The sequence below is a fragment of the Trichechus manatus genome, unplaced genomic scaffold, assembly GCF_000243295.1.
Source record: "Trichechus manatus latirostris isolate Lorelei unplaced genomic scaffold, TriManLat1.0 scaffold00024, whole genome shotgun sequence".
Lineage (NCBI taxonomy): Eukaryota > Metazoa > Chordata > Mammalia > Sirenia > Trichechidae > Trichechus > Trichechus manatus.
The window spans coordinates 20,354,442-20,369,042 of NW_004443960.1; the positions used below are offsets into that span (position 1 = coordinate 20,354,442).

The 14,601-nt window shown below is 39.5% G+C and overlaps 2 protein-coding genes across 5 annotated transcripts in view; one reads left to right on the forward strand and one right to left on the reverse strand.

Annotated features, from left to right (window-relative positions):
• Window positions 1-14,601, forward strand: part of METTL9 (methyltransferase 9, His-X-His N1(pi)-histidine) — a 52,254-nt gene that overhangs the window by 33,453 nt on the left and 4,200 nt on the right. The gene's annotated exons all lie outside the window — the stretch shown is intronic.
• Window positions 4,203-14,601, reverse strand: part of IGSF6 (immunoglobulin superfamily member 6) — an 11,992-nt gene continuing 1,593 nt past the window's right edge. The window contains exons 2-6 of one of the 2 annotated variants that reach the window (XM_023728520.1): window positions 12,039-12,347; window positions 8,053-8,159; window positions 7,313-7,363; window positions 6,858-6,935; window positions 4,203-5,248 (exon numbers count right to left, since the gene is read on the reverse strand). In XM_023728520.1, the coding sequence (XP_023584288.1) occupies window positions 5,189-5,248; window positions 6,858-6,935; window positions 7,313-7,363; window positions 8,053-8,159; window positions 12,039-12,347 (605 nt within the window). In that variant the 3' untranslated portion in view covers window positions 4,203-5,188. Of the gene's footprint in view, window positions 5,249-6,857; window positions 6,936-7,312; window positions 7,364-8,052; window positions 8,160-12,038; window positions 12,399-14,601 lie in introns of both variants that reach the window. The other variant, XM_004391355.3, reaches the window with a different exon arrangement.

Consider the following 14,601-nt stretch of genomic DNA (forward strand, 5'->3'; position numbering starts at 1 on the left):
GGTACAGACCATCATGAGGCAGTCTTTAGGGAAAGGAGTCGTCTGCCCTGAGCATATTTATGCTGTGGGGCTGAGTCCACGGTGAAAGCGGAAGGAAAGTGGCTGTTGAATACTCTTCTGCCACAGAATATCTTCATTCGTTTAAAAACTGGAGATACAGTGAGCAAAAAACAGACCCCCCCCCCAAAAAAAAAAAAAAAACCTTGCCTGCATGGAGCGCACATGTTTTGGTATCAGTGTTCTGCTGGCTTTGTAAAAAACAAAAGAGGGACAGTAAACAAATGGCATGTTGATGGTGGTTAAGTGTTATGGAGAAAAACAGCAAAAGCAAGAAAGGAGCTTCTGGACTTGAGGTTGAGTTGGGACGCTGCAGTTTTAAAGAAGGTGCTCAGGGAAGGGCCTCACTGAGATGACGACATAGAGAAAATACTTGAAGAAAGTGAGGCTTAAGATGATCTGTATGATACATTTCTAAAGGTGGAACTGCTGGTTAAAGAGTAAGTTTTCCAGATAGCTAGCCTGTTTTCCTAACACCATTTATTGAATAATCTGTCTTTCCCCCAATTATTTGAAATGCCACCTTTATCATAGGCAAAAGTCCTATGTATGTTTGATTCTGTTCTGTTAGATTTATCTGTGTGTGTGCCAATACCAAATTGTTCGAATTACTGTAGCTTTATCATACATTTTAATATTATAACACTTGTTAGTTGCCGTTGAGTTGATTCCGATTCATGGTGACCCTATGTGTGCAGAGTAGAATCTGCTCATAGGGTTTTCAGGGCTGTGACCTAGTCCCCCCTTAATCACTTCAGAAGCTTTTCTGAAAAGCATCAGCTTTTCTAGTTCCCCTACATTAAAGTTTTTTAGGGAGTATTAGCCAGTTATAGCATGTGTCTTTCCATTTTTAAATTCCTTATCTTTTTTGATAATGTAACATTTTCTTTGTAAAGGTCCTGAACAATTTTTGTTAGGTTTATTCTAATGGTTTTGTGTGTGTGTGTGTGTGTGTGTGTGCGTGTGTGCGTGTGTGTGAGAGAGAGAGAAGTAATTGTAAATAGGAATTTTTCTTCCATTGTAAATAGGAATTTTTCTTCCATCATGTTTTTGAATGGTTATTATGTATACATATAAAAGCAATAGTTTTTTGGGGGGTGTGTGTACCGATTTTGTAACCATTTACCTTGTTGAATTATTTTAGTGTTTCCAGTGGTTTCTTTATCCATTCTCTTGGGTTTTCTGGATATACAGTTGAATCATCTGCAGATAGGTTTACTACTTCCTTTCCACTTTTAGACTTTTTTTTTGTCCAAGTGCATTTGTAGTTACTTCCAGAAAATGTTAAAAAGTAGTGAACATTTTTGTCTTGTTTCTGACTTCAATGAAAGTGTTTCTGCTTTAAATTAAACATGCTGTCTTTTGGCTTGAGGTGCATTTTTCTTTTAAAATCCTATTAAGAGCTTAAAAAATCAGTAATCAGTATTAAATTTTGTCAGCTGCATTTTAAACATCTTTGGAGATAGTCATTCATACTGTTTTTCTCCTCTGACTTATTAAAGTAATAGTAATTTTCTAGTTACTTGCCTTTCTGTGCTTGAGACAGCTTAGTCTTAATGCACTGCTAGGATCTGTTATAAAAATCCTAGATAAAATTATTACCATCAATATTATTGATGAATAATAATTGGTCTTTACTTGATCTTTATCATGTTTTGGTATCAATGTTCTGCTGGCTTTGTAAAAAATAATGTGGATTTTTTTTTTCTCTGTATGCCCTGGAGCAGTTTAAATAGCACTGGGGTTATTTGTTCTTTTAACTTGGGTAGAATTCTCCTGTGAAGCCATCCAGGCCTGTGCTTTTTGGAAGGTAGCTCTTTGACAACATTCTCACTTTCTTCCAGGGTCATTGGTCTGGTTGGATTAGACGTGTTTACCTTAAAGCTCCTGTCAGTCTAAATAGAAATAAGCAGGACTGTGTAGTGGAAAGAGCTTGGGCTTTGAGATCTGACCTGTGTTGGAAATATGGGTCAGCACTTGTGGCCTGGGTTAGTTGGGCCTCTCATTAATCTTAGTGTTTTAATACCTGTCTTGGCGGTTGTTGAGAGTATTAAATAATCTAATGTATAGGACAGTTCCGAATCCGTGTCTGTCTCAGTATTGGTATTTGATAAATGTTAGCTTTATTTCTTTCTTTCCTATTCTTTAACTTTGTTTTTAGGCTTCATTGATCATACTTGTTCATAGGTCTTCTGATTGAAATATTTGTCAATGTCTTTTAGATCTGCCTGAAACTCTTAACAACAATCCGAATTTGAAATCTTCATTCTGCATTTTAACTTTATCTCAAAATCTGTTCATTCTCCATCAGCTTATGTGACTTCATGCTACAGAAGCTTAACCATATGCCTCTTAGCCAGGGGTTTCAGATTCTCTCAAGTCTTACATAGTAGTGAAAAGAGAAATTACTTATCCTGAAAATCCCGTTAAGTCTTTTGGTATGTTTAAACGCGCTTGCCTGGAGGGTAATGTATGTAGATGCTAGAATCTTGTCTCTGTCCGTTTACCTCTTGTAGTGGTTTCAGCATTGTTCCCTTTTTATTTTCATGGAAAACTTAAATCTGAACAAAAGCTATAGTTTTATCTTTTCCAGTAAAAATTTCTCTGGGTACTCAGCAGGAAAATTAATACTGTTACGGATTCAACAAACAGACCTTATGGAGATGGGTGAGGGTGGATGGCTAGCCTCATTGCAAGATCTGTTAGGGAGTGATATACATCCTTCACTTCTTAGTTGAAATGCTGAGCAATACTTTTCTATAGAAATGTTGTTCATTTGCATTCCTGTAAAGCATCTGAGGGTCCACTATGTCCCAGGCAGTGCTAAGCAGTGGAAGTACAAAGATAAATGAGAAATGTGCTTCTCGTCTTAACATTCTTACAATATAGTGCAGAAGGTAGATATAAACAAATAATGGCAGAAGAGCGTGATAAGAAATATGACCAAGTAGTGTGGGTTTGCGGGGTGCTGGGGAACGTTTCACATAGGAGGTGACATTTGAGCTCGGTTTGTACTCTGTGGAGTGTTTTTTATCCGGTGGAGTGGAAAAGCATATACAAAAGCATGAAGGCGTGAACAAGGTGGGGTTAGGGTAGGGCAGGTTCAGTGTGGCCCATGGATAGGGTGCGAAAGAGACATTGAATTGTTTAATAGTTTTGCACTCAGTAAATATGGTTGGCTAGGTGGATGGATAAATGAATGAATATTATATGTGTATCAGGCACTCTTTGTATGATCTGGGAGAAAATAACTTCTTTCTTTTTGAGAAATTGCATTCCAAATGTCAGCCTAAAAATCCACCTTTGAGCTCAGCTCTTTCGTACATTGGGAAGGGCTTATTCTGAATCAAATACTAGTTTATCTCAGGGAGTTTATCTCCTGGTTAGTTACACAAAGAACAGTGTATTTTCAGCTCTGGAGTTAAGTATCAAAATGTAATGACTCCAGAAATGTGAAGTAAATGATGTAATTAAACACTTATATTCACCTGGAACCCTGGTAGCACAGTGATTAAGAGCTCGTCTGTTAACCAAAAGGTCAGCAGTTCGAAGCCATGAGCCACTCCTTGGAAACCTTATGGGGCTGTTCTACTCTGTCCTGTAGGGTCGCTGTGAGTCAGAATTGACTGGATGGCAGTGGGTTTGGTTTTGGTGGTTTTATTCACCTAGATGGAGTTAGGGCTTGCCTTTTTTTTTTTTTTTTTTGCCATCTAGTTTAGAAGTTCATTTATGTCATGCAAGCCAGTGGTCCCCAAAGTGGGTGGGGGTGGGGGGTGTACACTCCAGGGAGTACACTAGACAATTTATTTTGGGATATAGGAAGAAAATATTAGCGTTTCTATTTACATTGCTTTTTATGCCATTGTTTAATTTCTATTTTTGTATCTGAGATACATATATACACACGTACATATATACACGTACACACACATATACATATTCACATGCACATACATATTTACACATAAAATGAGGTTATGTGCTATCTCCCTTTCCACTTTTTACTAGCCTCTGTGTTCATAAAAGTTGGAGATCACTGAATTAAGTCATGAATGCAAAAAACTTTCCAAGGGATAGAAAATCTTTTAAAATTTGACCTCATTTAATAGCAGTTTGAAAGAAACACTTCAATGAAATAGACGTTATAGGTTGTAATTCATGTTTAATAGTGAATACACACTTGTAGGTACTTTAGATTTTTTACACTGAAGTAGCTTTCAAAGAGCAACCTTTATCGTGTTTTCTTAGTGAAATACTAACGAATTCCATATGTGTCCTTGCTCTACCCGACCCTTCTCGGATGTCTTCCCGCTAAATTTACCAAAAATCTGTATGGCAGAGGTGCTCATACAGTACTGTGCGTTTCACACACGCCTTCCTAGTGCTGTTATTTGGCACAACACTGACACCTAGAGTCAGCCGTGGCTTATTTCTTCCGAGGCTTTCTCTGTTTAACCTTCAGTCAAGGTCTGCTTTGGATTTTCTGTATTTTCGCTATTGTATTCTCACTCTGTTCTCTATTTTGTTATAGTCTCACTCTTTGCTGGTAGCATGATGTGAGTTATTTTGCATACCTTGGCAAGAAATGTGCACTGTACTGTTGCCCCATTGCAATATCAGAGGAAATAATTTTCGCCCTGATTTAATTTTGCCCCTTAAGTCAGTCCTTGCTCCATCCCTTCCTCCCATCTCCCTCCCTCCTTCCTCTTCTCTTTCCTTCCCTTCCTTCCGTCCTTCTACTCAGCTGAGTCCAATTGTCCCTCTACTTCCACAGCCCATAAAGACAATTCTTCCACTCAGGATTGAGGCACGTGTTGTGACTTTGAATCTTCTTCAGGATAATGGTTATCACATGCCTCATATGTTGAAAAACATAGGATATGTTATAAAAATTGAAGTTTTTGAAGATGTTAGGCTGAGATTTTTTCCTAGTAAATTGTGAAAGTATTTTTCAGTTGTATTTTGTTGAGTTTTAATATTTTTTGATAGTTGCTATTAGTCATAGTTTTCTTATACTCTGGCATTCTTTTTGCAGCCAGTTGTCCAAAACCCCGATTGTTGTATGTTCATTAACACCGCCATAGCTTCCGGAGTTGGATTTTCAGTGGCTTAATTAAAAATTAAAACATTTCTATAGTCTTTGCTGATTGTAAAGTGCTCTTCTGTTTTCATAACTGTTTCTGTCTTTCTCCTGCAAGGGTAAATACAGGCCGTGTTTAAGGCGATGTAACCACATGACACCGTGCTCCAAGCAACATGTAAACAACCAAGTTGTCCTGCATTCTGAGTCCTAATTACCCTTCCAGTAGTCTTAATGACCAGGTTATTGCTTTCGCTATATTTAGAATGTGAAACTCAAAAAATAATTTTCTTGTTCCAATGTCATTGTCAAAGCCCTGGCTTAGAAATTTACAGTTCTACTTCTAGGCCTGTCTTTAGGCCACTTGCCTTTGCCTCTTTGCTGAAAAAGATGCCCCAGCCTCAATTAGACAAAAGTATAAACTGGCATTGATAACAATACAGGATGGCATCTTATGTGATTAGACCATTTTCTTTGTATTTGTATATACATTAGAGGATAAAGTGACTACTTGGACAGTATTACTCTCCTGGGTAAAAATTTTTTTTTAAGTTGGATTAAAAAAAAATCTCATGTAAGAATTCTGTTGCATTTCCCCTCTTAGCGGCTTTTCAGAGGAAAATATATTCACTAGCACATAAGTTCGTTATTTTGTGTATGTTTGAATTTAAATCTGAGCAATCTGATCATGCATAATGGAAACAGACTATCTGTTGTACTACCTTTAAAACACTATCTAGTTTGAAAGACCTGTTTATATAGGACTTTAAAGGAACACTGACAGAATGTATTATAGATTATGCAAATATTTATGCGAATATTACTGCATATTTTATAAAATTTTCATCTTAAAAACAATTGTAAATACTTCTTTCTATCACTTCAATCCCAGACACTGAAGGAGTACTCATTTCCTATTTTCATTAGCTGGGTCTTCTCTTTTTAAAAAATTTTTTTTATTGTACTTTAGATGAAGATTTACAGAACAAGTAGTTTCTCATTAAACACTACACATACTGTTTTATGACATTGGTTAACAACCCCACAACATGTCAACATTCTCCCTTCTCGACCTTGGGTTCCCTATTACCAGCTTTCCTGTCCACTTCTGCCTTCCAGTCCTGGCCCCTGGGCTGGTGTGTCCCTTTAGTCTTGTTTTGTTTTATGGTCCTATCTAATCTTTGGATGAAGGGTGAACCTCAGGACTTCATTAATGAGTTAAAAGGGTGTCTGGGGGCCATACTCCCGGGGTTTCTCCAGTCTCTGTCAGGCCAGTAAGTCTGGTCTTTTTTTTGTGAGTTAGAATTTTGTTCTACGTTTTTCTCCAGCTCTGTTCGGGACCGTATGTTGTGATCCCTGTCAGAGCAGTCAGTGGTGGTAGCCGGGCACCATCTAGTTGTACTGGACTTAGTCTGGTGGAGGCCTTGGTAGTTTTGGTTCATTAGTCCTAGTTGGGTCTTTTCTAGTGTGAATTATTTTTCCCTGATTGGAAACAAGCACCTTTTCTAATTTTATCCACAAATGTTTGTGACATCTACTGAATGCCTACTACTGCATGCAAAACACTCCACAAGTAGCTTTTAATCCACAAAAGTATCCTCGTCTATATTGAAAACATGGCCTGTGTCTAGTCTGTTTCTGAGAGGTTTCTGTATCACTGTGTTTTTTAGTCAAATATTCTTTGTATCTGCATTGCATCATTTTGATGCTTTACACTTACAGGCTGTTGACTCGTTTCCACGTATCTCTTACGGTATAGTTCTTGAGCAATGTCCTGAAAAATCTGCCGAGCGCTCTTCTATAAATCAAAATGAGAAAAACAATCTCTCTTTTAGGACTAGAGGTGATGATCGTTCCACATTATTGGAGCTTGTTCTTTCTTTACTGCCACCAGCCTCCGAAGCTAATCTCCCCCACCCTCCCCACACCTGCACCTACAGTTAAGGCTTGTCTTTTTTGAGCAGTACATTCAGTAGAATTTACGGTTGAGAACTGTTAAATTTAAATCACAGTTTACCACTTGGAGGTTCCACTGAGTTTTTGAACAGTAGGAAACATTACTGTCTATGGTTGAAAGTTACCATGATGTTCTCTCTGTGTTTCTTAAAGTATTTCTGCTTTGAAATCGTTGCAGAAGCCATAATTTTAAAGCAGTTTACAGGTATCAGTCTGTACCTTTCGTGAGTCTTCTTCTGTTTCTTTGTTCCTTAGATTGTTGGATTCTGACTGCCAAGAAGAGAATAGTTTTGTAACAACGTTTTATGCACCCAAAACAATTGTGGCAGATATGTTACACCATAATAAGATTAAACTAAATATTTAAATGATATACAGTAAGAATTAATTTTCATATCGTTTCTGAGATGCTTTTATTCCATTAATAAAATAATTTAACAACCAAACTGATGTTGATTGTAAGATCCATAGTAATCCTAATAGAACGTTTGCATATCCTCTCGTAAAGAATATGCAGAGCCAGAAGATAGTCTTTCTCAATAACTTTAGGCCTTTTTGAATATTTGAAGGTAGTTTTTAGTCTCTTTGTCAAACCCTTTTTTGCTATCAAAGACTATTCTTAGGGCTCTCATATAGTAACACATATTTCCTCCCAACCCCCAGCAGAAAGAGAGCACGTAATACAGTTATTTAAAAAAAAAAGTCTCTTGTTCTTATGTTACTGGGCTTGGCTTTAAAGAGGAAGCACGGCGGATCTTGTGTTCTGCTTAATAAATTACTTTTGTCATTAAAAAGTATGCTATCTTCTGCAGCTCTCTTCTGCAGGTGGTGTCCCTTTAAATGCAAAGGAAGATGCTAATCAGCTTTTTTATGAGGCTCACAATGTGTGGAGAGAGAGAAATTATTTCCTTATAATATTCAAGGCTATAGGCCATGCAATGCAAGAGTATTTGACTTACTTGGGAGAGGATGATGAAGATCACACCCACACCAGTGACATAGATGCAGAGCAGCGGTAAGAGCACTATCAGGGTGTTCCGTAGCCCCTTACTGAGAAGCTTAGTTTCTTTATTAATTACAAAAACAGAAAGAGCCATAGTCACTATTGAAACATATTCTTGCAAATATATATGTAAAGTACAATTAGAGCTACATGTTGGAGGTGAAACACGATCTTACTGGCCTATTCATGTAGCCAGTATCTTGATTCAAAAGACCCTCAAGTATATCATCGTTAAAACCTGTTCATCAGCTCTTGAAATGTATTATACCAAAAATGTGACTCAAGTTTTTAAGAATTCAATGAACCATTTGTCAGAATGCTGAGAATCACTGTTTTTATGGAGAGTATTACTTAAGGTTAGAGAAACATTTTAAGACAGTTGTTCAAGGGCATTTAACATTTCTTTCGATAGAAATGGTGTGCAAGTGTCACCAAGAGGCTGTTTCTGGAGTTAAGATCTTTCCACATGTATTTATTAACAGAATGCTGACACTTGTACCCTTGGAAGTGTGTAGCCTACACAGCTGGATAGGGTCACAGTGCTCATGGCACACGTAAAAGACAGGGCATTGTTACAAGTGTACATTCTTCTTTACAGTAAAGTTCTGGAAACAGAATGTTCAAATCCATTTTTACATTCTGAATTTCTCCCTCCTTGCAGGAAGTGCCCTGTGATCTGGGTCACGATTAATTAACATTCCATGCCTTCAAGTACCCGATTATTTGAAGCATACAATACAATTAGATTTATGATTATTGCATGAATAATCTGTACTTTTCAACAAAATATCCCGGAGGTGCTTATCCTGTGAACTCAGTTTTATGTTGTGAAACTAGCAAATTAGCCATATCTATAAAACTTTTGGAAACCCTGGTGGCGTAGTGGTTAAGAGCTACAGCTGCTAACCCAGAGTTTGGCAGTTTGAATCCACTGGGCGCTCGTTGGACTTGGTGCTGAATTAGGAGCTCTGTAGAAGAGCAGGAAATTGTCATGCCTGTCTTAGAAGTACTTTAATTTCTGCTCCTAAAGAGGGATCCCTTTTTTATATAAGTCTGCAATTTTGAGATTATCCATCTCTTTAAAAGCCATTTTTCTTCTCGCTAACTTTTTTTTTTTTAACAAAAGACTAATGCAGTGAAACATAGAAATGTGCAAAGTTGTGTGTTTGTTATAATGCCAGTAACTTTAACCTTAACCAGTTGCCGTTGAGTCGGCCTTGACTTATGATGACCCCATGTGTGTCAGAGTAGGGTTTTCAATGGCTGTGACCTTTCAGAAGTAGATCATCAGTCAGGCTTTTCTTCCGAGGTTCCTCTGGGTAGATTCACACCTCCAACCTCTTGGTTAGTAGCCGAGCAGTTAACCATTTACACCACCCAGGGACTCCAGGCACTGTTAAAAGTATTTTATGTGTATAACTCATTTATAATTTATCTTACAGATTAGAGGAAACTAACTAAGACAGGTTAAATGACATTCAAATATCAAAAGCCCACCCCTAATAATTAAAAGAACAACACTAATAATTAAAAGCAGGGACTATAATACAAGATGATCTTGTATATCCCCAAAGTCCTATTTTAAAACCAAAGGGCTGGGTTTGATTTTGAGTTCATGATTTAATGATCTCAGTGCTCATCATTACCAGAGTCCTGTTTAAGGAAAGAGATCCACATAAAGCAAGGGGCTCCTACCCTTCTCTTCCTCCCCCTAGAATTATGTAAGAAGCTTTTCCTCTAAAATTTCTTCGTCTCATACTATTCTTACCCCAACAAGACTAGCATTAATCCAAAAAACACCAAATAATAAAAGTTGGAGAGGTTGTGGAGAGGCTGGAACACTTATACAATTGTTGGTGGGAGTGTAAAATGGTATAGCCACTTTGGAAATCAATTTGGTGCTTCCTTAAAAAGCTAGAAATAGAGGTACCATACGATCCAGCAATCCTAACTCCTTGGAATATATCCTAGAGAAATAAGAGCCGTCACATGAATAGATATATGCATACCCATGTTCATTGCAGCACTGTTCACAATAGTAAAAAGATGGAAACAACCTAGGTGCCCATCAGCGGACGAATGGATAAACAAATTATGGTGTATTCACACAGTGGAATACTATGCAATGATAAAGAACAATGATGAATCCTTGAAACATAACATGGAGGAATCTGGAAGGCATTATGCTGAGTGAATTTAGTTAGTCGCAAAAGAACAAATATTGTATAAGACCACTATTATAAGAACTCAGAAAAAGGTTTAAACACAGAAGAAAACATTCTTTGATGGTTACGAGGGTGGGGAGGGAGAGGGGGTATTCACTAGGTAGATAGTAGACAAGAATTATCTTAGGTGAAGGGAAGGACAACACACTACAAGGGAGGTCAGCACAACTGGGCTAAACCAAAGCTAAGAAGTTTCCTGAATACAGCCAAATACTTCCAAGGACAGAGCAGCAGGGGCAGGGGTTTGGGGACCATGGATTCAGGGGACACCTAGGTCAACTGGCTTAAGAAAGTTTATTAAGAAAATGTTCTGCATCCCACTTTGGTGAGTGGCGTCTGGGGTCTTAAAAGCTAGCGAGCGGCCATCTCTAAGATGCATCAGTTGGTCCCAGCCTACCTTGGAACAAAGGAGAAGAACACCAAAGACACAAGGAAAATGTTAGCCCAAGAGACAGAAAGGGCCACATAAACCAGAGACTTCATCAGCCTAAGACCAGAAGAACTAGATGGTGCCCAGCTACCACCAATGACCACCCTGACAGGGAACACAATAGAGAGTCCCTGATGGAGCAGGAGAAAAGTGGGGTGCAGAACTCAAATTCTAGTAAAAAGACCAGACTTAATGTTTTGATTGAGGCTGGAGGGACCCTGGAAAACATGGCTCCTGGACCCTCTGTTAGCCCAAAACTAAAACCATTCCTGAGGCCAACTCTTCAGACAAAGGTTAGACTGAACTATGGAACATAAAATGATACTCACAAAGAGTGCGCTTCTTAGCTCAGGTAGATACATGAGACTAAATGGGCAGCTCCTGTCCAGAGGTGAGATGAGAAGGCAGAGAGGGTCAGGCGCTGGTTGAATGGACACGGAAAATCCAGGGTGGAAAGGAGTGTGCTGTCACATTACAGGGAGAGCAACTAGGGTCCCATAACAATGTATGTATAAATTTTTGTGTGAGAGACTAACTTGAATTGTAAACTTTCACTTAAAGCACAACAATTTAAAAAAAAAAAGGTAAAAAAAAATTTCTTCATCTCAGACTATGCAGGGGAATGAGTTGGGAGATGACTGGTGGGACTAAACTAGAATCTTCTCCGCAGCCTTTTAACGTCCTCACTGGAGAAAGGGCATAGTCTTGGGTTTTAGCAAATCCTAGGAAGCCAGAGCCACATCGGCCCTTTTTTGTTCCCTGCCATCCAGACAGAACGGCGAGGGTCAAAGGTCCTCCAATGACTTCTCCCCAAGCTTGTGTTTATTCTCCATAATGCATCCTTTTCTGGGTCCAGTTCACTGGTTACTTCTCCAGTCTGTCATTCTAGGGAATACAGTGCCAGCCCAGTTCCTGAGAAAGTGGGTAGTTAATCATCCCAAGTTTCCCTTTGGACTTGATACATTCATTACACCACATCACTGACATACAGAAAGGAGGATCATAGCCTTCACTAGTAAAGTCTGGACGTCGAGAGAGAATATAGCACGCAACATAACACTGACTTTGTGTCTGAGGAGAGAGAAGGTGGGGGTGGAGTGGGGAAATGGAGTCGGAATAGTTGCTTAATCCAGACCTCAGGTAGACGTGTTCTCAGGTCATGCCCTTCACTGACTAGGGTATTAAGTCAGCAAATTTATCTAATAATTTCTGCATGTAAGTGATGTAATGAATATTAAAGGTCTGAGCAAAATGGGATGTACTGAAATAAAGCATTAACAGACTGACCTCTCACCACCAACGTGGTACCTCCTCCGGTTTGCTTAGCTTTGGGTTTCACTGAACTTGGAAATGCTATTCCACAGATGTAAATTGCACTGTCATTTAAAGACACCCTGTTCACAGTGATGGAAACTTGGTTCTGTGCCGGGGACTCTCTCACTGTGAACTTGTCAGCCTCACTGTGGCATCCACGTGAGCATAGGTTCTCCGACTGGTGAGCGCCATAGCGGAACCACAGACTAATCGGTGGCTTTGTAGAGCATCCGACGGGGGAGAAGGTGCACTCGATGGTAACGGCCTTGTGAGTGTAGTCCACTTCGAGGTGAGACGGTTGTGTGACAGAGACAGTACAGGTGCCCACAGCACCTGTGGGAGGAAGCAGATGAGCGCTGTTTAGCTGGCTTCACACCTCACTCTGCCTATGCTTCTGTCCTACCTACATTTTTGGGGTGGGGATCTCAGCCATTCCTTTCTTTTTTTCTTAGCTAACTTCCAGCACTAACAAGGACTTTAAAACTAGACACCAGCCATCATGTTTCTTGATCTTAGCCTACTGGTTTGCAGTGCTGTCTGGTGACTAGGTGGGTCCAGTGGGAGCAGATCTGGAGTCAGAAGTTTGGGGCCCTGTATGCATTCTGGCTACCTACAAGCTTTCCTTTGATCTTGTGCGAGTCTCTTAATCTCTCAGAGCCAATGTCCTCATCTGTACTCCTTGCCTCACTGGAGCGTTGTATTCAGTGTGATGGTATGTATCAAAGATCCTGATGCAAATGTTGATGTAGAGCACATGAGCTGTAGGGATTTTTTGCCCTGTGGGGATTGGGATCACCAGGAAGTCATGGCAATTCACAGTTGGTCTTTTGTGAGCCTGGTGTCTCTACGGGAAACCTGAGGCGAGACGTGCACCTGTGGAAATGCAGTCCTGGCTTAGCCTACCACGGCTTTGATTACTGATCAGTGGCCTAAGGAACTGGCCACGCCATGCTAAGCAAATTTTATTTCTGTCTGGCACTTGTACAGTGCTTTGCATTCCCTTGTAGCTTTTATCTTATTTGATTTAACAGTATTGTTAAAGAGCACAAACTTGAGTTTGAATCCTAGCCCTGCCAGTTCCTAGCTCTATGATCTTAACCTCTTTGTCTCACTTTCCTCATTAGCAAAATGCAGATAGTATTATCCACATCAAGGTCTCTGGGTGGCAAAAACGGTTTGCACTAAGCTTTTAATCTAAGGGTTGATGGTTCAAACCTACCCAGTGGCACTGTGGGAGAAAGGCCTGGCGATCTGCTTCTGTAAAGATTATAGCCAAAAAAACCCTATGGAGCAATTCTGCTCTGTAACACATGGGACTATGAGTCAGAACTGACTTGACGGCAGTGGGTTTGGTCTTAGGTTACGCCATAGTAAGCCTGACCACCATTACTGAGCATTTGAATCAAAGATTCTATAGAAGAATCCTGATCAAAAGGGGAGAAACGTAGAGCAGAATTTCAAATTCTCATGGACTCTAGACTTTCTGGAGCCATGGAGGGTGGATGAACCCCTGAAACTATTGCCCTGAGATAATCTTGAAACTTTAAATGAAAAGTATCCAATGAAATCTTAAAACCAAACAATAGTTTAACTTAACTAGTAAAAAAGGTCTGCCTTGAGCATTATGCTCTTTTAAGAACTATCTGTAAGGGATTAAATTGACAATAGCACTTCAATTAGATAGAACCTTAGGGGGCAGTGAGTTTATTTTAATGAGAGAAGGAACAACTCAGAAAAGGAGGATGAGACTGGTTTCACAACTTGAAGAATATAATCAATGGCACTAAATTGTACATGTAAAAGTAGTTGAATTGGTGTATGTTTTGCTGTGTATATTCTCAACAACAACAACAAATAAAATTAAAAAAAAAGTAGAGGTTTCTTCTGCTGGTGCTGCCACCACTCTGGTTCCCAGTGGCGTATGCTCATGTTAGAGGTAATTGCTGACCTCCCTCAGCAAGGTGGTTTAGCAGAGTCGGGACTAGACGCCTCATCCAGGGCCCTTGCACCCTGCCATGCGGCTTCCCAAGTTACGGAGGTTGGGTTCACCACCTTAGCCCTCTAATCCTAGACCTGTGAAGCTGGAAAGCCATTCAGGTGTTTATTAATGGGAAGACTTGCCTCTTTCATGACATAGTAATGATCACGATCTGTGGGAACATTTGAAATGGAATCGGTTCTGCCAAAACGTCAAAGTTAATAAGCAGTGTCTGCATCACAAATCCTCTTTTGGATAAAAATCTTAAAAGGGAAGCTGACTTTTAACACTTTCTTTTGAGAAGTAAGAGCACGGGGTAAAAGAAATATTTGCAACTTTGGAGTTTCATATCTCTACTTATTTGCAACTTCTGCATACTTAGTCTGAATGTGGGAGAAAACCATCTGGGAGGGTTGCCTAGGAAACGGCTTGTGCCTGGCCCACACTGGTTAAGCAAGACATCAGCAAAATGGAGAAGTTTGGATAATGTGTTATACCAAAGCCTACTCTCACAAAGAATTTTCTCTTAGGAGGTCTCATGGGATTTTTTTTTTTTTT